At 42.6% G+C, this 27,074-nt stretch overlaps 1 protein-coding gene across 1 annotated transcript; it reads left to right on the top strand.

The window, feature by feature from the left end:
* The first annotated feature begins 38 nt into the window (after positions 1-38).
* On the top strand, positions 39-27,074 carry LOC118368080 (putative Polycomb group protein ASXL2). Its single transcript, XM_052495864.1, is given in 13 exon segments — positions 39-220; positions 3,275-3,357; positions 4,332-4,440; positions 9,850-10,081; positions 14,616-14,734; positions 18,611-18,716; positions 18,999-19,058; positions 19,335-19,498; positions 20,143-20,239; positions 20,415-20,520; positions 20,714-21,719; positions 21,722-21,868; positions 22,006-27,074. Coding segments are annotated over 13 exon segments (4,506 nt in total). The 5' UTR covers positions 39-163; the 3' UTR covers positions 24,226-27,074.

The raw sequence follows: 27,074 nt of genomic DNA, 5'->3' as shown, positions 1-27,074 counted from the left end.
TCCATTTGTACAGTAAGATGACATCTCTCTCGGGGTCACATGACACTCTCCTTACAGTAAAATACCAATATGGCAGAAGCGGTGGGTCTTGCGCGGTAACTAAAGCAACATAACACAGGAGCACACTGTCAAATTCAACACTAATCAGTACAAGACCGCAGCGATGAGGGAGAGACAGAAGAAAAAGAAGGGGAGGACGTGGGCAGAAGCTGCTAAAACGGTATTTACTCTCGTTCTATTCAACGTTTGTTGTGCTTGTTTTCCCTTCGCTCCCACTAGTACAACTGTGTTTATGAGTTCATGACCCACTGGTGCAGACGAAATGTTGCTTATGCAATGCAAGGCCTTCTTGTCGGCTAGATAAGCACTGGAAGTCCATCAAGATTTGCTTGATAGTCTTGTGGCTTCATTTAAAGCAAATAGCTATATCAATGTGTCCATGTAGCTTACAATTGTAGGTAGGAAATTGCGAAGAGACATCATTCTTGTTTCGACCGCATACCTACCTACGTATTATTGAGAAAATAACGTCTGTCTTGCGCTGTAAAGTAAACACCAAAGTGTTGCGCTAGCGTAGAGCTAGCCAGTTAGCAAGCTATGTTAGCTCTAATGAATAAAATGTTAGAATTAATAAAATATATTGAAACATGCCCGTTGTCAAGTGTCCAAGTTAGATCTCCAGCTTAGCTCTAATCGCCCTATGTTGGTGGACACAAGCTCTGATGTTGAATAATGACCGATAAAAGACAGCTAGCATGGTAGCCAGCATTGCTAAGCTACAGTAGTTGGCTAGCTAGTAACTTAACTATAGCTAGCTAGCTAGCTAACGTTAGTACATCAGTAGTGTTTATAAACAATTTATAAAGGCGTTTTAGCTACCTGGTCACTGTATTGGCCATTCAGTAATAGTAAAATGCTTAGCTATAGCTACATGTATTAGCAAATCATTGCTGTTGCATTGTAAGCAAAAAACACTGACACACACTATATATACAAAAGTATGTGGACACCCCAGCATTCGGTTATTTCAACCCCACCCGTTGCTGACAGGTGTATAAAATCGCCATGAAATCTCCATAGACAAACATTGGCAGTAGAATGTCCTTAGTGAAGAGCTTAGTGACTTTCAAAGTGGTATCATAGGATGCCACCTTTCCAACAAGTCAGTTTGTCAAATTTCTCCCCTGCTAGAGCTGCCCTGGTCAACTGCAAGTGCTGTTATTGTGAAGTGGAAACGTCTAGGAGCAACAACGGCTTAGCCGTGAAGTGGTAGGCCACACAAGCTCACAGAACGGGACCGCCGAGTGCTGAAGCACATAGCGCGTAAAAATCATCTGGCCTCGGTTGCAACACTCACGAACAAGTTCCAAACTGCCTCTGGAAGCAATGTCAGAACAAGAACTGTTCATCGGGAGCCTAAGATCTCCATTCGCAATGCCAGGCATCAGCTGGAGTGGTGTAAAGCTTGTCGCCATTGGACTCTGGAGCAGTGGAAATGCGTTTTCTGGAGTGATGAATCAGGCTTCACCATCTGGGTTTGGTGGATGCCAGTAGAACGCTACCTGCCCCAATGCATAGTGCCAACTGTAAAGTTTGGTGGATGTGGATTAAAGGTCTGGGGCTGTTTTTCATGGATCATGAATTATCATGGATTATTTCCAGTAAAGGGAAATCTTATCGCTGCAGCATACAATGACATTCTAGACGATTCTGTACTTCCAACTTTGTGGCAACCGTTTGGGGAAGGCCCTTTTCGGCTGTGCACAAAGCAAAGTCCATACAGAAATGGTTTGTCCAGATCAGTGGGGAAGACCTTTACTGGCCTGCACAGAGCCCTGACCTCAACCACATCGAACACCTTTGGGATGAATTGGAATGCTGACTGTGAGCCAGGCCTAATCGCTCAACATCAGTGCTCGACCTCACTAATGCTCTTGTGGCTGATTGGAAGCAAGTCCCCTAGCACTGTTCCAACATCTAGTGGAAAGCCTTCCCAGAAAAGTGGAGGCTGTTATAGCAGTGAAGGGGGGACCAACTCCATATTAATGTCCATGATTTTGGAATGAGATGTTCAACGAGCGGGTGTCCACATACTCTTGGTCATGTAGTGTAGCTACTTCTACTAGCTAGTTGTCTGGAAACCCAACGTTGAATTGGATTGAATTCTACATTGGGCAGAAATTTGTGTTTGAACCATTAAAGTTTCCTTTCATGACCTCTACAAGCCAGAATGTTTAATAAAATTATATTTTAAAGTACTTTATTGGTTGTCCTTGCTGTTGGTCCTTTTGCTGGTAGGAATGTGAGACAATATCAACAAGAAAGTATGATTACATTAACTTTATGTAATTATACTTTCCTATGGATTCCTTTTCTCACATTCCAACCCCCCCAAAAGAACCAACCGCACCGACAACCGGTAAAGTGCTTTTAAAATATAATTTTATTCAATATGTTGGCATGTAGATGTCATGAGAGGACACTTTCCTGATTCAAACACTAATTTCTGCTGACATACAATTCAATGCAATTCAACGTCTTGTTTCCAGGCTACTTGCTAGGTAGCTGACATGACTACTATTCATATGAAAATCTTTGTGACATCTCATGGCTATGATGGTGGTGGGTGGTGTGATGGTCGTGCTTAGTCTTTCTCTTCTTACACAAATACACACACAAAGGAAGTGAATCATGTTTTGATGAGGTCATTTAGCTCTGTCTTATTCCCAGCAAGACATCTATTCTTTTGACACTGGGCAAAGGCATGCAGTACATAGCTACATCATTGGGCGGGAGTTGTCGACAGACTCAGTCCCAGAGGTTGACTTTTGTGTCTAAATCAACCACACCACTAATGACTTAAAAACTCAGGGGTCGTATCCGAAGGAGTGCTTATCTAGGATCAGGCCCTCCCTCTCTGCCTAATATTATTCCTTGTGATCTAAAAGGCTAAACTGATTCTAAATCAGTACTTGTATTCATAGTCAGAGCTGTGACATGACAGCAGCGAAACTATAGAACAGCTCAGTAGAAGCTTGCTCATTTGGGCATGCTGTAGCGTTTTTCATTTGACCTCATACGTCAGAGCAATTTCATACTCCTAGGTACAACTATAGAATCGTGGGTTGATGATAATGTGTAGTAACACCGTAAGCAATGTGAATACTAGGACATGTTGTTGTCTATAGGCTAGATGTTGTTTACATTCCTCAAGTGGTTTTAAGCATGTATTACACTGCAATCCATTGACAGATTTTGTGCTGTATTTTTTCAGGTATTGGAAAAGTACCCGAACACACCCATGAGCCACAAAGAGATCCTACAGGTGATCCAGAGGGAGAGACTGAAAGAGATCAGGTAAATGAACCGGTTCTCATGTTTTCTGTGTGTTCTCAAAGGGAAAGGTACCTTAGACTACTTCTTAGACACCTTCTTTAGCTTCCTTTAGTCCCCATCTCTGTTTGGACTTCAGTTTTGATACACAGGATCGGGGCCCCGTATTCATAAAGTGTATTGAGTACGAGTGCTGATCTAGGATCAGTTTTGTTCTTTTAGATCACAATGAGTAAGATTACATGTACAGGGTGGGACCTGATCCTAGATAAGCATTCCTACTCTGAGACGTTTTATGAATAATTTCCTATTGTATGATTGATTGCTCATGTTCTTTCTCTTTTTATGTTCCTTTTCTTGTTGGTAATTATTACATTCACATAATTCTAATTATTTAATTTCTTTTTTTGTTGAATTTTTTTCATTCTTGTCATCCAGAAGGTAAGAGAAAGCTAGTTGTGCCCAACCCCGTCCCTTGACAAACTCACTAAAATGTTGTTTTATTTATCCTATTGCATGTTATTTGCAACTTGTAACAACAACTTGTAACAACCAAGTTTCAGCATGGCATTACGAACATGTTATTGAATGTTATTTACAACTTGTAACAACCAAGTTTCAGCATGGCATTACGAACATGTTATTGCATGTTAGGTATTGTTATTTCAGCCAACACAGCCTAATAATTTCATCAGTTGCTGTTATACTCAGAATACAGTACATTGGTGCTTGATTCACACTATAATAGGGCCAAACTGAGCCAGGCCAAGCCGAGCTGTACTGGGTTGACCTGCTTGGCCTGACTATGGTTCCACCATAGTTGCAGAAACTATGCTGGAAAGGGCAATGTGAAATCAAAAGGTCAGAGCGAGCACAGTACAGTTCAAGTCATCTCTTTATTGTGAATCAGGCATTACTGTCTCCTCCCTCCGGTGGCCAGTCAGCTGTCTGCTTCATTGAGTGTAACTGGCTGTGTTCCCTTTTCCCCTGTTACCTAGTGGTACTTCCCCGCTGGCATGTCTTAATGCTATGCTCCACACCAACTCTCGCAGTGAAGAAGGGATCTTTTACAAAGTACCTGGACGAATGGGGGTCTACACACTGAAGGTCCGTTTGTAATTTCTATGAATCAAACGCATGTAACAAATTAATGCTGACAAGTGAGATTGACATAGAGTTTTCAGATATGCCCGAGATTTTTTACTAATAGTCAGTGCTACATTGTACAAAATGATATGTTAAAATAATTTATGATGACACTGCTTCTCTTTGGAAGGACATTTGAAAAGTAGAGCAACATTATGACTCACACAGCGAGCTTATCAGACAATTAGACATTCACATGAATCATTGTTCGTTGCTCTGAATGTTAGGAGGCACTCAAAGAAGTCCGTGTTATGGGAGTGTGTACTATCTTACTAACTATCTTATGGTGGTGTGTACTGTAGCTCAGTTGGTAGAGCATGGCGCTTGTAACGCCAGGGTAGTGGGTTCGATTCCCGGGACCACCCATACGTAGAATGTATGCACACATGACTGTAAGTCGCTTTGGATAAAAGCGTCTGCTAAATGGCATATATTATATACAGTGCCTTTCGAAAGTATTCGGCCCCTTTGAACTTTGCGACCTTTTGCCACATTTCAGGCTTCAAACATAAAGATATAAAACTGTATTTTTTTGTGAAGAATCAACAACAAGTGGGACACAATCATGAAGTGGAACGACATTTATTGGATATTTCAAACTTTTTTAACAAATCAAAAACTGAAAAATTGGGTGTGCAAAATTATTCAGCCCCCTTAAGTTAATACTTTGTAGCGCCACCTTTTTGCTCCGATTACAGCTGTAAGTCGCTTGGGGTATGTCTCTATCAGTTTTGCACATCGAGAGACTGACACTTTTTCCCATTCCTCCTTGCAAAACAGCTCGAGCTCAGTGAGGTTGGATGGAGAGCATTTGTGAACAGCAGTTTTTCAGTTCTTTCCACAGATTCTCGATTGGATTCAGGTCTGGACTTTGACTTGGCCATTCTAACACCTGGATATGTTTATTTTTGAACCATTCCATTGTAGATTTTGCTTTATGTTTTGGATCATTGTCTTGTTGGAAGACAAATCTCCGTCCCAGTCTCAGGTCTTTTGCAGACTCCATCAGGTTTTCTTCCAGAATGGTCCTGTATTTGGCTCCATCCATCTTCCCATCAATTTTAACCATCTTCCCTGTCCCTGCTGAAGAAAAGCAGGCCCAAACCATGATGCTGCCACCACCATGTTTGACAGTGGGGATGATGTGTTCAGGGTGATGAGCTGTGTTGCTTTTACGCCAAACATAACGTTTTGCATTGTTGCCAAAAAGTTCCATTTTGGTTTCATCTGACCAGAGCACCTTCTTCCACATGTTTGGTGTGTCTCCCAGGTGGCTTGTGGCAAACTTTAAACAACACTTTTATGGATATCTTTAAGAAATGGCTTTCTTCTTGCCACTCTTCCATAAAGGCCAGATTTGTGCAATATACGACTGATTGTTGTCCTATGGACAGAGTCTCCCACCTCAGCTGTAGATCTCTGCAGTTCATCCAGAGTGATCATGGGCCTCTTGGCTGCATCTCTGATCAGTCTTCTCCTTGTATGAGCTGAAAGTTTAGAGGGACGGCCAGGTCTTGGTAGATTTGCAGTGGTCTGATACTCCTTCCATTTCAATATTATCGCTTGCACAGTGCTCCTTGGGATGTTTAAAGCTTGGGAAATCTTTTTGTATCCAAATCCGGCTTTAAACCTCTTCACAACAGTATTTCGGACCTGCCTGGTGTGTTCCTTGTTCTTCATGATGCTCTCTGCGCTTTTAACGGACCTCTGAGACTATCACAGTGCAGGTGCATTTATACGGAGACTTGATTACACACAGGTGGATTGTATTTATCATCATTAGTCATTTAGGTCAACATTGGATCATTCAGAGATCCTCACTGAACCTCTGGAGAGAGTTTGCTGCACTGAAAGTAAAGGGGCTGAATAATTTTGCACGCCCAAATTTTCAGTTTTTGATTTGTTAAAAAAGTTTGAAATATCCAATAAATGTCATTCCACTTCATGATTGTGTCCCACTTGTTGTTGATTCTTCACAAAAAAAATACAGTTTTATATCTTTATGTTTGAAGCCTGAAATGTGGCAAAAGGTCGCAAAGTTCAAGGGGGGCGAATATTTCGCAAGGCACTGTATATACAGTGGGGCAAAAAACTATTTAGTCAGCCACCAATTGTGCAAGTTCTCCCACTTAAAAAGATGAGAGAGGCCTGTAATTTTCATCATAGGTACACTACAGACAAAATGAGGGGGGAAAATCACATTGTAGGATTTTTAATGAATTTATTTGCAAATTATGGTGGAAAATAAGTATTTGCTCAATAACGAAAGTTTATCTCAATACTTTGTTATATACCCTTTGTTGGCAATGACAGAGGTCAAACGTTTTCTGTAAGTCTTCACAAGGTTTTCACATACCGTTGCTGGTATTTTGGCCCATTCCCCCATGCAGATCTCCTCTAGAGCAGTGATGTTTTGGGGCTGTTGCTGGGCAACACAGACTTTTAACTCCCTCCAAAGATTTTCTATGGGGTTGAGATCTGGAGACTGGCTAGGCCACTCCAGGACCTTGAAATGCTTCTTACGAAGCCACTCCTTCGTTGCCCGGGCGGTGTGTTTGGGATCATTGGCATGCTGAAAGACCCAGCCACGTTTCATCTTCAATGCCCTCGCTGATGGAAGGAGGTTTTAACTCAAAATCTCACAATACATGGCCCCATTCATTCTTTCCTTTACACGGATCAGTCGTCCTGGTCCCTTTGCAGAAAAACAGCCCCAAAGCATGATGTTTCTACCCCCATGCTTCACAGTAGGTATGGTGTTCTTTGGATGCAACTCAGCATTCTTTGTCCTCCAAACACGACGAGTTGAGTTTTTACCAAAAATATATATTTTGGTTTCATCTGACCATATGATATTCTCCCAATCTTCTTCTGGATCATCCAAATGCTCTCTAGAATATTTCAGACAGGCCTGGACATGTACTGGCTTAAGCAGGGGGACACGTCTGGCACTGCAGGATTTGAGTTCCTGGCGGCGTAGTGTGTTACTGATGGTAAGCTTTGTTACTTTGGTCCCAGCTCTCTGCAGGTCATTCACTAGGTCCCCCTGTGTGGTTCTGGGATTTTTGCTCACCGTTCTTGTGATCATTTTGACCCCACGGGGTGAGATCTTGCGAGGAGCCCCAGATCGAGGGAGATTATCAGTGGTCTTGTATGTCTTCCATTTCCTAATAATTGCTCCCACTGTTGATTTCTTCAAACCAAGCTGCTTACCTATTGCAGATTCAGTCTTCCCAGCCTGGTGCAGGTCTACAATTTTGTTTCTGGTGTCCTTTGACAGCTCTTTGGTCTTGGCCATAGTGGAGTTTGGAGTGTGACTGTTTGAGGTTGTGGACAGGTGTCTTTTATACTGATAACAAGTTCAAACAGGTGCCATTAATACAGGTAACAAGTGAAGGACAGAGGAGCCTCTTAAAGAAGAAGTTACAGGTCTGTGAGAGCCAGAAATCTTGCTTGTTTGTAGGTGACCAAATACTTATTTTCCACCATAATTTGCAAAGAAATTCATTAAAAATCTTACAATGTGATTTTCTGGATTTTTTTTCTCATTTTGTCTGTCATAGGTGAAGTGTACCTATGATGAAAATTACAGGCCTCTCTCATCTTTTTACCTGGGAGAACTTGCACAATTGGTGGCTGACTAAATACTTTTTTGCCCCACTGTACAGTTGAAGTCGGAAGTTTACATACACTTAGGTTGGAGTCATTAAAGTGGCATATGTACAGTTGAAGTCGCAAGTTTACATACGCCTTAGCCAAATACATTTAAACTGAGTTTTTCACAATTCCTGACATTTAATCCTAGTTAAAATTTCCTGTCTTAAGTCAGTTAAGATCACCACTTTATTTTAAGAATGTGAAATGTCAGAATAATTGTAGAGAAAATTATTTCTTTCATCACATTCCCAGTGGGTCAGAAGTTTACATACACTAAATTAGTTTTGGTAGCATTGCCTTTAAATTGTTTAACTTGGGTCAAACGTTTCAGGTAGCCTTCCACAAGCTTCCCACAATAAGTTGGGTGAATTTTGGCCAATTCCTCCTGAAAGAGCTGGTGTAAGGTTTGTAGGCCTCCTTGCTCACACACACTTTTTCAATTCCACCCACAAATTTTCTACAGGATTGAGGTCAGGGCTTTGTTATGGCCACTCCAATACCTTGACTTTGTTGTCCTTTAGCCATTTTGCCACAACTTTGGAAGTATGCTTGGGGTCATTGTCCATTTGGAAGACCCATTTGCGACCAAGCTTTACTTCCTGACTGATGTCTTGAGATGTTGCTTCAATATAGTATCCACATAATTTTCCTTCCTTATGATGCCATCTATTTTGTGAAGTGCACCAGTCCCTCCTGTAGCAAAGCACCCCCACAACATGATGCTGCCACCCCGTGCTTCACGGTTGGGATGGTGTTTTTCGGCTTGCAAGCCTCCCCCTTTTTCCTCCAAACTTAACGATGGTCATGATGGCCAAATAGTTCTATTTTTGTTTCATCAGACCAGAGGACATTTCTCCAAAAAGTATGATATTTGTCCCTATATGCAGTTGCAAACCTTAGTCTGGCTTTTTTATGGCGGTTTTGGAGCAGTGGCTTCTTCCTTGCTGAGCGGCCTTTCAGGTTATGTCGATATTGGACTCATTTTACTGTGGATATCGATACTTTTGTACCTGTTTCCTCCAGCATCTTCACAAGGTCCTTTGCTGTTGTTCTGGGATTGATTTGCACTTTTCGCACCAAAGTACGTTCATCTCTAGGAGACAGAACGCATCTCCTTCCCGAGCGGTATGACGTCTGCATGGTCCCATGGTGTTCATACTTGCATACTATTGTTTGTACAGATGAACGTGGTACTTTCAGGCATTTGGAAATTGCTCCCAAGGATGAACCAGACTTGTTGAGGTCTACAAAAAACAAATTCTGAGGTCTTGGCTGATTTCTTTTGATTTTCCAATGATGTCAAGCAAAGAGGCACTGTGTTTGAAGGTAGGCCTTGTAATACATCCACAGGTACACCTCCAATTGACTCAAGTGATGTCAATTAGCCTATCAGAAGCTTTTCAAGCCATGACATCATTTTCTGGAATTTTCCAAGCAGTTTAAAGGCACAGTCAACTTAGTGCATGTAAACCTCTGACCCAATGGAATTGTGATACAGTGAATTATAAGTGAAAAAAATCTGTCTGTAAAGAATTGTTCAGAGAAATTGCTTGTGGCAAAATGGCAGATGTCCTAACCGACTTGCTAAAACTATAGTTTGTTAATTAACAATACATTTGTGGAGTGGTTTTACGAGTTTTAATGACTCCAACCTATGTGTATGTAAACTTCTGACTTCAACTGTATATATGTATGTTGTGTGTCTGTGAATAGAAGGACATTGGGGACGTGGTGAAGGAACTGTCTGAGGAGGGGTCGGATGTGAATGAGCTGTCTGAGGGGTCAGAGGAGCTGTCTGAGGAGGGGTCGGAGGTGAAGGAGCTGTCTGAGGAGGGGTCGGAGGAGGGCGGTAGTGATAATCTGTCTGATTCCCAGAGAAGCACAGAGAACAACAACTACAACGCTAACAACCAGGAGGGCAGGAGGGGACGGTGGAGGAGGAGAGGTACGCTACTCCGTCGCAATATATTTACAACATCACTCTCCTTTTAATGAGGCAATGGGGAGGAGGGAGGAGGAGAGTTAGGATATACAGATAACTGACAAAACAAAGGAAACACCAACATACAGTTGGGCCAACACGAGCTAGAACAGCTTCAATGCACCTTGGCATAGATTATACTGTACAGGTTCCTGGAATTCCATTGGAGGGATGCGACAATATTCTTCCATGAGAAATTCCATAATTAGGTGTTTTGTTGATGGTGGTGGAAAACGCTGTCTCAGGCACAGCTCCAGAATCTGGTGAATGAGATGGAAATGGCATATTGTTTAAATTGTTTTCATGCTCATCAAACTATTCTGTGACCACTCGTGTCCTGTGGAATGGGGCATGGTCATCCTATGGGGGAATAGCCTGTCCCAGAGAGGAAGAGGCGAAGCGAGAGGTTTTACTCCACCAAAAATCTGTCCATGAAAAGAAAGAAGCCCACGAAATGAAGAGTTTGTATGGAGGTGCTGTCACAGATGCAATTTTTTTCTTTTAAAAATAATTCAATTTCAACCTTTATTTAATTAACCAGGTAGGCCAGTTGAGAACAAGTTCTCAATTACATCTGCGACCTGACCAAGATAAAGCAAAGCAGTGCGACAAAAAACAACACAGAGTTACACATAGGATAAACAAAAGTACTGTCAATAACACAATAGAAAAACGTACATACAGTGTGTGTAAATGGAGTAATGAGGTAAGGCAATAAATAGGCCGTAGTAGCGAAGTAATTACAATTTAGTAAATTAACACTGAAGTAATAGATGTGCAGATGATGATGTGCAAGTAGAAATACTGGTGTGCAAAAGGGCAAAAAAGTACATAAAAACAATATGTGCCACGACTTCTGCCGAAGTCGGTCCCTCTCCCTTGTTCGGTTGGTGTTTGGCGGTCGACGTCACCAACCTTCTAGCCATCATTGATCCATTTTTCATTTTCCATTGGTTTTGTCTTGTTTTCCTACACATCTGGTTCCAATCCCATTCATTACATGTTGTGTATTTAAGCCTCTGTTTCCCCTCATGTCCTTGTCAGAGATTGTTTGTTGTATGTAGGTGTGTTATTTGTTCTGGTGTGCGACGGGTTTTGCACCCTATTATGTTATTTTTGTATACTTTGGTTTTCTGAGGTTTTTAAAAATGTTTATTAAACAGCTCCATTTTTGCCAAGTTCATTCTCCTGCGCCTGACTTCCCTGCCACCAGCACGCACCGCATTACAATATGGGGATGAGGTCGGTAGTTGGGTGTGCTATTTACAGATGGGCTATGTAAAGCTGCAATGATTGGTAAGCTGCTCAGATAGCTGATGCTTAAAGTTAGTGAGGGAGATATGTCTCCAACTTCAGTGATTTTTGCAATTCGTTCCAGTCATTGGCAGCAGAGAACTGGAAGGAAAGGCGGCCAAAGTGGGTGTTGTTATGGTGACCAGTGAGCAGAGATTTGGCAGAGCTTTACCTAGCAAAGACTTATAGATGACCTGGAGCCAGTGGGTCTGGCGAGGAGAGCATACAGGTCACAGTGGTGGGTGGTATTTGGGGCTTTGGTGACAAAACGGATGGTACTGTGATAGACTGCATCCAGTTTGCTGAGTAGTGTTGGAGGCTATTTTGTAGATGACATCGCGGAAGTCGAGGATCGGTAGGATAGTCAGTTTTACGAGGTTATGTTTGGCAGTGTGAGTAAAGAAGGCTTTGTTGCAAAATAGGACGCTGATTATAGATTTAATTTATTATTATATATTATTATATTTATTATTATTATTATTATTATTATTATATTTAATTTTGGATTGGAGATGCTTAATATGAGTCTGGAAGGAGAGTTTACAGTCCAGCCAGACACCTAGATATTTGTAGTTGTCCACATATTCTAAGTCAGAACCGTCCAGAGTAGTGATGCTAGTCGGTGGGCGGGTGCAGGCAGCGATCAGTTGAAGAGCATGCATTTAGTTTTACTAACGTTTAAGAGCAGTTGGAGGCCTCGGAAGGAGTGTTGTATGGCATTGAAGCTCATTTGGAGGTTTGTTAACACAGTGTCCAAAGAAGGGCCAGATGAATACAGAATGGTGTTGTCTGCGTAGAGGTGGATCAAGGAATCACTCGCAGCAAGAGAGACATCATTGATATATACAGAAAAAAGAGTCGGCCTGAGAATTGAACCCTCTGGATCCTCCATAGAGACTGCAAGAGGTCCGGACAACAGGCCCTCCAATTTGACACACTGAACTCTATCTGAGAAGTAGTTGGTGAACCAGGCAAGACAGTCATTTGAGAAACCAAGGCTGTTGAGTCTGCCGATAAGATTACGGTGATTGACAGAGTCGAAAGTCTTGGCTAGGTCGATGAAGACGGCTGCACAGTACTGTCTTTTATCGATGGTGGTTATGATATCGTTTAGTACCTTGAGCGTGGCTGAGGTGCACCCGTGACCAACTCGGAAACCGGATTGTACAGCGGAGAAGGTACGGTGAGGTTCAAAATGGTCGGTGATCTGTTTATTTATTTGGCTTTCGAAGACTTTAGAAAGGCAGGGTAGGATGTTACAGTTTGGGTCTAGAGTGTCTCCCCCTTTGGAGAGGGGGATGACCTCGGCAGCTTTCCAGTCTTTAGGAATCTTAGACGATACGAAAGAGAGGTTGAACAGACTAGTAATAGGGGTTGCAACAATGGTGGCGGATAATTTTAGAAAGAGAGGGTCCAGATTGTCTAGCCCAGCTGATTTGTACAAGTCCAGGTTTTGCAGCTCTTTCAGAACATCTGCTATCTGGATTTGGGTGAAGGAGAAGCTGGGGAGGCTTGGGCAAGTAGCTGTGCGGGGTGTGGAGCTGTTGGCTGGGGGTTGGGGTTGCCAGGAGGAAAGCATGGCCAGCTGTAGAGAAATGCTTTTTGAAATTCTCGATTATCGTGGATTTATTGGTAGTGACAGTTTTTCCTAGCCTCGGTGCAGTGGGCAGCTGGGAGGAGGTGCTCTTATTCTCCATCGACTTTACAGTGTCCCAGAACTTTTTGAAGTTAGCTACAGGATGCAAATTTCTTTTTGAAAAAGCTAGCCTTTGCTTTCCTAACTGACTGTGTGTATTGGTTCCGTACTTCCCTGAAAAGTTGCATATCGCAGGGACTATTTGATACTAGTGCAGTACGCCATAGGATGTTTTTGTCTGGTCGAGGGCAGTCAGGTCTGGAGTGAACCAAGGCTGTATCTGTTCTTAGATCTACATTTTTTGAAAGGGGCAAATTACTTTTAAAGAACAACCAGGCATCCTCAACTGTTATAGCTATAATGGCACAGATACAAAGATGATTCCTCTGTCTATCTCTATGGCCTGGTGTGTACACATGTATCTGCCCTCTCATTGGTTAGAGTGGTCCCACCTGATCTCGCCCCTTTCATCTTTGAGGACATGTATTTACATTATTAGAGCGGTCACTCTAATATCTTGTCAATATAATAGACAAACGTGGCCTGCCCAGCATTTTTATACATGACCCTAAGCATGATTGGATGTTAATAGCTTAATTAACTCAGGAACCACACCTGTGTGGAAAGCATCTTCTTTCAATATACTTTGTATCTGTCGTTTTCTCAAGTGTTTCCATTATTTTGGTAGTTGCCTGTATGTCAGCTTCACCTTTTTCCATGATGACTAGGCTATATAATTGCACTGCTTGAAATTGACTGAAATGGTTGCTGATGCTCATTTGAGTGCAGACTGTTACTCTGTTTGGGTGCCAGGCCCACCCAAACATGAAGTTATTGTGGTGTTTCTATTTTCACTATTGAGTTTGCAGCTTTACATCTTGTGATAAATACTGTACATACATCAGACTGTTTCCCATCTTAGTAACACTTTAGAAGGAGTTTTAAGTTTCGGCCATTTCTGTCATTATTTCTTTCCTGTTATAACAGGAAATAGGTCTTTTTTAACTGATGTTTGAGCCACACTTCCTCATGTACACATATGAATGAGTTAAGGAAGTAATAGCTTATCTTCTGAACACAAGGACATCTTGTTTTCTGTTTTTGTTTTCTATTGTTTTTAATACCGTTGCAAAAAAAAATCAATCAGAGCAAATGTTATCAAAAGAACCACAGAGACACAAGTCAAAGGGTTACAGCTACGGTGAGTGAGAAATGAACATGCAAGCCTTGTAAAAAAACAAACAGGAAATAGCTGTTGTTTTAAGTAATATTGCTACTAGCAGGTGGGTTTTTGGTGGTTGAAAAGACAATTCTTCGTTTAAAAAGGCAAACTGTTGTGTATGTTTTCATCTTTTGATGAATTAATTAACTCGATGCAACATATTTGATAGTGTATGATCTCAAAAAAACATCTACTTTGGTGTATTCATCTTAAAGATGGACTGAAACACTAAAATAACATCAATTTCATGTTGATGTTATCAGCTTTTTGGATGTGAACATTTCTAAGCCTAATAATGTGTTGTTGACTGTCTATATAAGTTGTGCTATGTTGTGTTTCCTTCCCAGGGCCTTCCAAGCTGCCGCCTGATCCGTTGTCTCCTCAGCCACGCTGTTCATCTCCCTCTGTCCCCAGCAGCAAGCTCATCTCTCCTTCACAGAAACACTGCAAGAAGGCCCTCAAACAGGTACAGTAGGCTACTGTGCTGATGCTCCATCGTCTTCGGTCTCAATTTCACTGGTTAATAGAGATGTAAAAGAGATGTTTTCTCAACAAGACTAACCTAATAAAGGTTAAACAAGGTACTGCTGCTGACCTGTTGCCTCCTGAGTGCCTATCAGTGTCTCAGTGATGCTCCCTGTGCTAATATAGCTCTAATTTCTGAAATGTGGCTAATAAAATACCAGTTTTGTCAAATAAATGCAGACATGACGTTCACTGTGCTTGTTAAATTTAACCGCTTCTTTGTTACAAAAACATATTGTGTAAGTTATTTGAAAAACACAATGGGGTGTGGGTGAGAGGGGAAAATAAACACCTTTTGCTGAGTTGTATTAATTTCCTCACAAACCTTCCCATTGGTCTTCCTTAGCTTGCATCTGAAATGGCAACCTATTCCCTATATAGTGCACAACTTTTTACCAGAGCCCTGCTGGCCCTGGTTAAAAGTAGCACACTATATTGGGTGCCATTTTGGTCGCACCATTAGCCTTTTGTGCTCTGCATAATTAGATTTCAGTTGATTGCAGATCGTAATGAGTTCCATCTGCAATGCTGTGGAATTTTCAGCTGTGTGTGTAAGAACAGTTTTATGGGTTTATTAGGCAAAAATAAACCCTAGTCAGATGAAAATTTGGCTCCAAGGTTAGGCACACAGAGTAGACATTGGGTTTATTTTCCATCTGTAACTGTTATATACTGGGACGGCAGGTATACTAGTCGTTAGAGCGCTGGTTGCAAGATCAAATCCCTGAGCTGACAAGGTAAAAATCTGTCGATCTGCCCCTGAATGAGGCAGTTAACCCACTGTTCCTAGGCGGTCATTGAACATAAGAATTTGTTAACCTTTTCGGGCTAGGGGGCAGTATTTTCACGTCCGGATGAAAACCATGCCCAAAGTAAACTGCCTGCTACTCAGGCACAGAAGCTAGGATATGCGTATTATTATTAGATCTTGATAAAAAACACTCTGAAGTTTCTAAAACTGTTTGAATGATGTCTGTGAGTATAACAGAACTTATTTGGCAGGAAAAACCCGAGAACAAACAATCCAGGATTTTTTTTTTTTAGGTCACTCTCTTTTCAATGGGGTTTCATTGGGAATCTAGAATTCTAAGGCAGTTGCTTGCAGTTCCTATCACTTCCACTGGATGTCAACAGTCTTTAGAAATTGGTTGATGTTTTTCCTTTGTGTAATGAAGAAGTAGCCCTGTTCAGGACGAGGGTCGAGTGAAGTGTACTGTTTGATAGAGGCGTGTGACCTGAAAAGCACGCTCCACTTTGTTTTCCTCCGGTATTGAACGCAGTTTATCCCGTCTTTGTTTGAAATGCTTGGACAAAGATTACAGGTAATTTATGAGATATTTTGTAGTCATGTGGTGCGAGTTGGAACCTGTGTTTTTCTGGATCAAACTCGCCAAATAAATGGACATTTTGGATATATAACGACGGAATTAATCGAACAAAAGGACCATTTGTGATATTTATGGGACATATTGGAGTGCCAACAGAAGAAGCTCGTCAAAAGTAAGGCATGAATTATATCTTTATTTCTGAGTTTCGTGTCATGCCTGGCGGGTTGAATTATGATTGTCTGTCTTTGTTTGATGGGGTGCTATCCTCAGATAATAGCATGGTTTGCTTTCGCCGTAAAGCCTTTTTGAAATCTGACAGTGGCTGGATTAACAAGAAGTTTATCTTTAATCCTATGTATAACATTAACATTTAAGTCATTTAGCAGACGACTGTATCTTTCATCAATGTTTATGATGATTATTTCTGTAATTTGATTTGGCTCTCTGCAATTTCACCAGATGTTATTTGAGACAATGCATTACTGAACATAACATGCCAATTTAAACTGAGGTTTTTGGACATAGAGGGACTTTATTGAACAAAACAAAAATGTATTGTGTAACATGGAGTCCTGTTAGGCGCAGTCCTAACATAATCGCATGGTGTGCTTTTGTCGTAAAGCCTTTTTGAAATCTGACATGATGGCTAGATTAACAAGAAGTTAAGCTTTAATTTGGTGTATTGCTCTTGTGACTGTATGAAAGTTAAATATTTTTTATTTTTTATTTTTTATTTCGTGCTCTGCCATTTCACCGGATGTTGTCGAAACGTTCCGCTTGCGGAACCCCTAGCCGTAAAAGTTTTTACCTGAATTGCCTAGTTAAATAAAGGTTAAATTAAGAAAAAATAATAATAATAAATACTGTAAAAATAGAAAGAATGAAGAATAGTGAATGATTTGGTCTCGTGAAAATGTAGGCTAATGCAACTTTTCATTGTGTCATTTAAAAAAATAATTTACCTAATAGACAATACGACTAATTTGCGATAGTGATGATTCTAAACTCATCAAAAGAAGAAACGTCCCTCTTTCAGGACCCTGTCTTTCAAAGATAATTCATAAAAATCCAAATAACTTCACAGATCTTCATTGTAAAGGGTTTAAACACTGTTTCCCATGCTTTTTCGATGAACCATAAACAATTAATGAACATGCACCTGTGGAACGGTCATTTTGACACTAACAGCTTACAGATGGTAGGCAATTAAGGTCACAGTTATGAAAACGTAGGACACTAAAGAGGCCTTTCTACTGACTCTGAAAAACACCAAAGGAAAGATGCCCAGGGTCCCTGCTCATCTGCATGAAGGTGCCTTAGGCATGCTGCAAGGAGGCTTGAGGACTGCTGATGTGGCCAGGGAAATAAATTGCAATGTCCGTACTGTGAGACGCCTAAGACAGTGCTACAGGGAGACAGGACGGACAGCTGATCGTTCTCGCAGTGGCAGGCCACGTGTTACAACACCTGCACAGGATCGGTACATCCGAACATCACACCTGCGGGACAGGTACAGGATGGCAACAACAATTGCCCGAGTTACACCAGGAACGCACAATCCCTCCATCAGTGCTCAGGCTGAGAGAGGCTGGGCTGAGGGCTTGTAGGCCTGTTGTAAAGGCAGGTCCTCACCAGACATCACCGGCAACAACGTCGCCTATGGGCACAAACCCACCGTCGATGGACCAGAGAGGACTGGCAAAAAGTGCTCTTTACTGACGAATCGCGGCTTTGTCTCATGATGGTCGGATTCGTGTTTATCGTTGAAGGAATGAGCGTTACACCGAGGCCTGTACTCTGGAGCAGGATCGATTTAGAGGTGGATGGTCTGTGGCGTCATGGTCTGGGGTGATGTGTCACAGCATCATCGGACTGAGCTTGTTGTCATTGCAGGCAATCTCAACGCTGTGCGTTACAGGGAAGACATCCTTCTCCCTCATGTGGTACCCTTCCTGCAGGCTCATCCTGACATGACCCTCCAGCATGACAATGCCACCAGACATACTGCTCATTGTTAAGTTTGCTGAAAATAAACGCAGTTGACAGTGAGAGGACGTTTATTTTTTGTTGAGTTTGGAATATATCACATGATATACACTACACATTTGGTTCAAAATGTTAATTATAAACTGGGTGGTTCGAGCCCTGAATGCTGATTGGCTGACAACCGTGGTATATCAGACCGTATACCACGAGTATGACAAAACATTTATTTGTACCGCTCTAATTATGTTAGTAACCCATTTATAATAGTAATACGGCACCTTGGGGGTTTGTGGTATATGGTCAATATACCACAGCTAAGGACTGTATCCGCATTGCGTCTTGCCTAAGAACAGTCCTTAGCTGTGGTATATTGGCCATATACCACACCCACTTGGGCCTTAATGCTTAATTATGCCACGTAGAGTCTAAGACAGGAGCTGACATTCATCTTGGCACTGGTAAATAATCTATAATGTTCCTTCTTCCTCTTCTCTGTCCCCCAGGCCCTGAAGCAGCAGCAGCAGAGGAACCAGCGGAGACAAGGGGGCATGCCCACAACCTCCAGCCCTAGACTACTGCTTAAGACGGACACCATTGCCACTAAGTCCGGTAGGTGACAGACTTCCACATATCCAGTACACTATGTTGTTGATATACATCCTTAGTAGAAAGAAGCCTACAGGAAACACAAACAATCACTGTCGATGGTGATCAGTGGTCATCTCAAGTCTAACACTCGTCTCTACCCTTATACAAAGCAGTGTGGTTATGGCTTTCTTATCCAAGTTCTAAAAGGGGGGGGGGAAACATATTAAATGCAGTGTATCCACTTGTGTGGCTAAATTGTTTTTCAATCGAATCGTGTTCCTCTCTCTCTGTCTGACCAAGCAGACTCCTGTCCTGCTGCTGGTACCAGGAAGATGTCCCAGAGGTCCAGTCGACTCAGTGCACGTCAGTAGTAGACTCATCCAGCTCGTCTTTGTCATTTACATATAGCAGGCCAGTATACATGCCAGTCTGTTGGACTGGTCCCAGATCTATTTGTGCTGTCTTGCCAACTCCTATGGTTAATGACACGTCAAACATAGCAACAACCATAGGAGTTGTCTACAGCACAAACAGATCTGGGACCAGGCTCAGTATAGTACCAAGTCTCTGTATCCTCTCTTGTTGTTTTGTATGACTCATACTCTTCTCTTTACTCTTCTCTTGTGTTGTTGTCTCCAGGGCAACTGAAGCGTACCAAGTGTGCAGAGATAGACGTTGAGACACCAGACTCTATCCTGGTTAACACCAATCTGCGTGCCCTAATCAACAAACACACCTTCTCTGTTCTGCCCACAGAGTGCCAAGAGAGGCTACTGACGCTACTGCCTGAGGTCGACCAACAGGTGGGGCCATACTAGATATCATCAGGTCTCTAGCAACATAGAGGTTTAAAATCAAGAGACTCAACATGCGATTAATTCCTGTAATCGTCCACCTGTATAATTCCTGTTTTCATTTTTCGGATTCTGTTGCAAAATGTTTAGTCTGTTGCGAAACATTTTGCAATGGAAACCGTTTACTCCAGATGGAAAATGTTTTGCAAAGAAAACTAAAGTTTATGGTGGACACTTTCAGGTCGGTTACTCCCCGTTTTGTTCCGTTTGCTCTGTTTGGTTCCTGGGGTAAACGGTAAATGATTTCTGTTGCAAATTGTTTTGCAACAGACAAAACATTTTGTAACAGGATCCGACTAATGAATACACCCCAGGTATTTGCAGGACATAATCTCATGGTGAGTCTCTCTTTATGTACTGATGATGATGATTATAGTGATAATGATGATAGTGATAGTGATGATGATTGTAGTGATAATGATGTTGATGATGATGATTAGTGATGATGATGATTAGTGTTAATGATGATGATGATGATTCGTGATGATGATGATCATAGTGATAATGATGTTGATTAGTGATAATGATGATGATGATGATTAGTGATGATGATGGTGATAATAGTGATGATGCGTCTCTGTCTGTATCTCTAGGCCTGTATGGATGGTCTGTTGAAGGTAACCAGTTCTGCCTTAAACAATGAGTTTTTCACATCAGCAGCTCAGTCCTGGAAGGAACGACTGGCGGAAGGTCAGTGCTTCTAACCTGATCCGAGATCTGTTGGTGATCTCTTGCTTGATGGTCTTTGGCTTGATTAATGACCATTGGCAAGAGCACACAAACAGAGCTTGGACCAGGTGATTGTGTTTCTGTAACTTTAAAAAAAATGTCTCGTAAACCTTTTTATATTTTCCAAACCACCCAGGTGAGTTCACTCCTGAGTTGCAGCTGAGAATGCGTCAGGAGATTGAGAAGGGGAAGAAGGTGGAGCATTGGAAGGAGAGCTTCTTTGAGAACTACTATGGTGAAAAGTAAGTCATTTTTTTCAGGGCTGGAATCTTTAAAATATAAAGCAATTATTGTTATATCAAGCTTTATTTCTCAGAGACCAAACTTGCTACTTGTAATTTATATACTTTAAACATTCTTGAGTTATCCTTTCTTTATGCAATTGGCTGATCTCTCGCTCTCTATGTCTCCCTCCCTCCCTCTCTTTCTATCCAGCTCTGGACTCAGCTTAGAGGAATCCAAAGAGCTGCTTGAGTCTGGTCTCAGTTTGGAGCTCTCAGCCACCAAAGCCCAGTCGTCTCCTCCATCACAGCCACGTCCTGCTGGCCAAGTACTGCAAGACGCCAAGATCCCATCGAACAGCTGCCAGACTCGCTCTTCAGAGAGGAGGCTCCGATCATCATCACTGCCCATAAACCCGACATGTAAACCCATAGAACCTACCAAGTCAAGGCCAGAGCCTGTTCAAGAGGAAACAGTAGCAGTCCCACCTGTTGTACTTCCGGTGCTGCCAGTAAAGATTGTTCAGAAGACACTGGAGGTTGAGTACCCCAGACACAGGACTCGTAGTAGAGGTTTATCCCTACCTATAGAGGCAGTGGAGGCAGCTCTTGTGCGGAGACATGATGTGGTGGATTCAACCTCAACGGTTACTCCACTTGGAGAGAAGCAGAAGGAGGAAGATGAGGAGCAGGATTTGAAAGAAGCCCAGCCAGACACCCCCCAGTACCCTGAGATCCCCCCGTCCCCTGAGAACCCCCCGTCCCCTGAGATCGCCCCGTACCCTGAGATCCCCCGTACCCTGAGATCCCCCCGTCCCCTGAGATCCCCCCGTCCCCTGAGATCCCCCCGTCCCCTGAGATCCCCCCATACCCTGAGATACCACCATCCGCTGAGATCCCACGGTCCCCTGAGATCCCCCCGTACCCTGAGATCCCCCCGTCCCCTGAGATCCCCCCATCCCCTGAGATCCCCCCGTACCCTGAGATCCCACCATCCCCTGCCCAGGAGAGTCATCCAGAGGTCTGCCCCCAGATTAAGCTCAGTTCATCACTGCCCATCGACCTTCCAGAGCCTCTGGGCGTGGACAAGCATAGTGGGGAGAGGAGGGAAGATGTTGACGTTACACCAGAGAGAGAAGCCTCAGCCCCTGTGTCAGTCACCTCTGTATCCGCCCCTGTATCCACCCCTGGAACCACACCTGTACCCACCACCCCATCCCCGGAGCCGTTGAAAAGGAAGTCCTCATCCAGTGAACAGGAAGTAGAGCTGACTCCAGAGAAGAGGGCCCGCATCACTCCACCAGCAGTATCTGTGGTAACCTCTCCAGCAGCCACAGTAACAACAGCACAGAGAGTGCCTCCGCTTCAGGTAACAATTTAATATTGTGTATTGGAATGTATTTGTGGTGAATAAAAGTGTCAGGTAAATTTAGACCAAATGTGTCTACTAACACCAGGAAGGCCCACACATTTTTTTTTAAATGTCTTGTTCACTTTGTTTTTCAGATTACTGTGTCGCAAATCCTATCAGTCCCAGTCCTTGTGTCTCCAACCCAGGTGTCCCCTAGGACGCCTCTCCCTGTCTCCCTCAGTCCCAGTCCTAGCCCTGGTCCTAGCCCTGGTCCTAGCCCTGGTCCTAGCCCTGGTCCTAGCCCTGGACGCATTGGTGCTCGCACTCTGGCTGACATCAAGGCTAAAGCCCAGCTAGCCCGGACCCAACGTGCAGCAGCAGCTGCAGCAAGCTCCTTCTCTAAAGGTGCAGTACCAGGCCCAGGACCAGGAGGAGGCAGTGGAGAGCAAGGAAACCATAGAGCTTCAGCCCAGACCCTCCACTCCAGACCCTCCTCCTCCACCCAAAGCTCCACCCAATCTCAGTCAACCACCAAGCTGCCAGCAAGCAGCACCATTGGTCAATCTACCTGTCAATCACCCGATGCAGTCACCACACCAGCCCACTCCAGTTCTGTCCAATCAGGCTCCTCTGTGCCCTTTGACCTTAGCCTGTCTCAAAGATGCTCTAATACCAGCAGAGCGTCTCTCACTGATGACCGACAGAGAGGCTACTCTGCTGGTAACATGAGCCCAGGTTTTCTGATGAGGCCTCAACATGGGAACACTCAACTTATATCACACCCATCAGGTCCCCAGTCAACCTCTAGCCTCACTTCATCTGTGTGTGATGTGAAGAGCCAGTATGTATCTGGAGGCTCCATGGCAGCCAGGGCTAGCCACTTCATCCCAGCCAACAACCCCCTGGTCACGTCTCTCCTCCAGGGGAAAGAGGTCCCTCTGGAACAGATCCTCCCCAAGCCGCTGGACAAGGCAGAGGTCCAGCTGACCCAGGCCAAACCCTCCCATGATGACAAATGGAAGATAAAGTCCCACAGCACAGCTGGGACAGCCAGTGGTGAAAGCCAGAGTCAGTACCTACACTCTGGTAGTGTGGAGGACAACAGTAGATCCAAACAGCAAGGATCTATAGGCCGCTCCCCCTCCACCATACCTGGAACAAGAGCAGGTAAGTTGGCAGAGCTCCAGCACCATCAAAGGGAAACACCTAACAAAGACATCCAGGAGCAGATCCTCAGGGCTCTGATGCAGAGGGCCACCCAGCAGCACCAGAACCAGCCGTATGGGGTCTCAGGCGAGGCTCAGCGTGCCCAGTTTGGAGCCTGCAATCTAGGGCACCAGGAGGAGTGTGGGGACCATCCCCGGTTCTCCGCTGGGTTCCCTGGAAGGAAGAGGATGTCCAGGCCTGCCATGTCAGGGCACTATCTCCTCAATGTTTCCACGTACGGGCGAGGCTCAGAGAGCAGTAAACGCTCCCACCCATTGGCTACCGCCAACACCTCACTGACCCCTCTGGCCAATCTGAAGAGAGAACACACAGAGGGAGAGGTGCTGGCTAACGATGGGGAGGAGTCCGTGGAGAATAAGCCTCATTCTCATTCCAACTCAGCCGGAGGAGTCAAGATGGAACAGCAGGGCTTCTCAATCACAAAAATGGGTGAAGCTCTGGGCTTTCAGCGCTGTTCCAGGATAAAGTCTGAGTTTCCATCAGTGGAGGGCTGTCTACCGGAACGGCACGACAACAGTTTAGCCAGTACAGAGAGAGACAGTGGCACTTCTGCAAGAGCCAAAGAAACCAACCTTTTCACCCAATCACAGCACAGGAGGCACCTGGAACTTTGCAATAGTAAACAGGGTGGTCATTCTGAGCCATATCGGGTATCTGTATCTCCCCACATGGGGACCGTGGACCCCAGTCACACCAGTACTTACCAGCATCCGTCTGCCTTTCAAACCCAGAGACCTCCAATCAATAATCAGGAATCCATGGTGGGGTCCTGCTACAGTGGCACCATCAGCATGTCTGTACCTCATACTCTGAGTCTGAACCACAGTGCTGCTGTTTCAGGTAGCGCTTCCAGCACCTCCCTCTCTGTGTCAGGTAGTGGTGGGGACAGCGGCAGTGGCACCGGCAGTGTCATGTCTTTCTCAGTGACCGTCACTACCATACCTGCCGGTCACCCTTTGGACCACATAAACCAGGGGGAGGGGTCTCCAGAGCAGGGGTGTATGGAGGGATCTGGTATAGAGGACGTTCAGTCGAAATGCTACTGCCGACTCAAAGCTATGATCATGTGTAAAGGGTGTGGGGCCTTCTGCCATGACGATTGCATTGGCCCTTCGAAACTCTGTGTCTCATGTCTAGTGGTACGATAAAACGAATGTTAGAAATGTAGAAATGATTTGTTTCAAATCTTTATTGTTGCACCAAGGAACAAGTCAGCATCAAGTAATCTACCATTGTCAAGAAGTAGTTACCAGCAGGGTTGGGGTCAATTCGATTTCAGTTCAGGAAGTAAACTGATTTGATTTCCGATTCTAATTTTCTCACAGAAAAAAGGGGGAATTGCAAAGTCAGTTTATTTCTTGAATTGATTCAATTGAAGTGGAATTGACCCGAACCATGGTTACCAGGGTAAAATGCACAGTGGCCATACTAAACCCAACCCATGGTTTTCAGTGGAGAGGCAAAGCATTTACGCTAGACGATCATAGTCTTGTTTAATCTGTTCCATCTCAGAAAGACTGGTTTGTTTTGGGCAATTCACAGTAGTAGTTTTGTTTTGAACAGTTCAAATCAAATCTGCACCTTTCAGACTTGAGACATGTTGAATCTTGGCAATACTTTGCACTTGGACATGTTATTGTTCTATATTTTTGTAAAGATAGTTTAGATTTTTAAAAGGAAAGAAAAAAATGAATGTTGCTATTTTTGTAGAACGTAATAACACTGTTGTTATGTTAAAGACTGCCACTCCTCCTTGTGGAGTTTATGTTGTGATGTTTTAAAAGGTGAAGAAGGGAGTTCAATGGGTTTGCGTGTAGGTGAGGGAGTACAAATATATGGATTTATATCGATTTTAAAGGTTGCAATCAATCATTTACACATTTACAGTACTAGAAACAGTCTTACAGATATATAACAAGAGAATAGATATTTGAAATTATTATTTTGATTATAAAAAATGTCACAATTATTGCACTTAGCTTTTCTAAGTACTAACACTTACTGGGCAAAGGACTTGAATGACAGCTCTACTGAGTGTATACTGTACACTATACATGTAGTGTACACTGTACATGTAGTGCACACTATACAAGTAGTGTACAGCCTTCGTACTCTTAACATGGTGTTGAAAAGTTAAAGCACTTCACTGATAAATAGTGCCCTTCGAGGAGCAAGCTGAGTAGCCTGGTTCCAGATCTGTTTGTAGTATTGTTTTATGACAGTGGCCATAGGAGTTGTCAATACAGTACTAACAGATCTGCGGCAAGGCTACTAATTAAGATCTTTCCCATTTCAGTCTAAGGTCATTGGTGAAGTTTTACCGACACCGTGAACCTTCATTGAACCTCGACTGAAAGATATTCTGTCTCATTATGTTTCATACGTGGATGCTTGTTTGTGGATAGCAACGTAATCATTAGCCCTGATGTACAGTTAAAACACTCAGAGAAAGAAGGGAGTAAAATGTATTATTCTTTTGCTTTTTAAATATTGTCTTTAAGCTATATTTAGAAATGAATTCTCTATCTAAGCTTTATGTACGTTGCTTCAGCATATCCAACATTATATCCAATGTTATATGTTTTTATTACAAAACAGTTTATATCTCTAAAAGAAACTACGCAAAAATGTGTATTTAAACGCTAAATGCTGTACTATCAAGAAACCATTCAAAGTATAGGTGATAGAGAGGTACAGTTTACTACATATAAAGCAAAGGCACATAATATTGGTATGCATGGTGATTGTAATTATAAAATCTAAATGTATCAATCATATTTTTGAATGATCTGACTAAAACTAAAGATAGTTGCTGAGTACCGGTATATTTTATAGAAATCATTTCCATGGTAACATGCCAAAGTCACCTCATGAAAACTAAAAGATCAGATCTCGTTTTTTAAAATGTCTGACTAGTTAAAGAAATTAATATATTTTAAGTCATATATTTTAATATAAAAAATCTATTTACAAATCTTTTTTTTTTTTAAGAACAGGGTATTTTTTTTCAACGTTTTTGTTTGAGTGGGACAGACAAATTACTTTTGTAACAAAAAAAATCCCCAGGTTTTCTGATTCTGTATGTCCTTTTCCACTGAAGTCCTGCCTGGAATAATTTATCCCTCTGAACTGAATGCTCTTGTAATGACTTTGGTTAATAAGGATCTTTGTTTTATGTCTTACACATATTTTCTGCATTAACTATGTGCTTTATTTAGGGAAATATTAATGCCTGTAAATTAACAATACAATTTCATGGCACCGTTTGTAAGTGGTCGGTGGATTGGATCCAGGCCCTGTGTGTGCGTGTGTGTCACATTATTCTCAAAAGGTTCGAAGTCTACGTCCCAAATAACACCCTATTCCTTTTAATGTTGGGAATAGGGCGCCAATTGGGAAGCAACCAAATGGTTCATAAATGGAGGGTTCATATTTTGTAAGGATATAAAAGAGACCTTATATTTATGATTTCCCCTCTATCGTTGCAAACTTTTAATGAAGTTTAGTATTGAGTAAAAATGGTTTTAAAAACAACAAAAGTTCTGTTGACTGACTTGTGATGGTGACTGGATTGCAAAGAGAAAGTTGTTTTTACCTACTGTACATTTTGTAAACAGGCAGCTAACGTCTTTATTGATGAATAATTGGTTTAGTAGCCTACTCAACTTTGTCCTTTTTCTCAAACCTTGATTTACTTTTTTTTAAAGCAATTGATAGCCTAAATTCAGAGGGATATATTGATTAGATTTATTTTGAAACCTAAGGACAAAGAATAAAGGTTGAGGATAGATTTGGAGGAAAAGTGTTTTCTAAGTGTCATCGGGCAATCAATAATGGTTTGAAAATATCTGTCTGTTTGTCTTGTGAAGGGTGCAGTCCCCTCAGTCTGTGTCATTTTTGCTGTTTTTAGATTTTAAACTCTCCATTTCAAAATGCAGGTGAATGTAATATAGTAATCAGCACTTGTCAACAAAGAATAAATAACAATGAGAAAACA

Source organism: Oncorhynchus keta, chromosome 35 (genome assembly GCF_023373465.1).
Source record: "Oncorhynchus keta strain PuntledgeMale-10-30-2019 chromosome 35, Oket_V2, whole genome shotgun sequence".
NCBI classification, from domain to species: Eukaryota; Metazoa; Chordata; class Actinopteri; order Salmoniformes; family Salmonidae; genus Oncorhynchus; species Oncorhynchus keta.
This window is presented reverse-complemented; position numbering and strand designations above follow the sequence as displayed.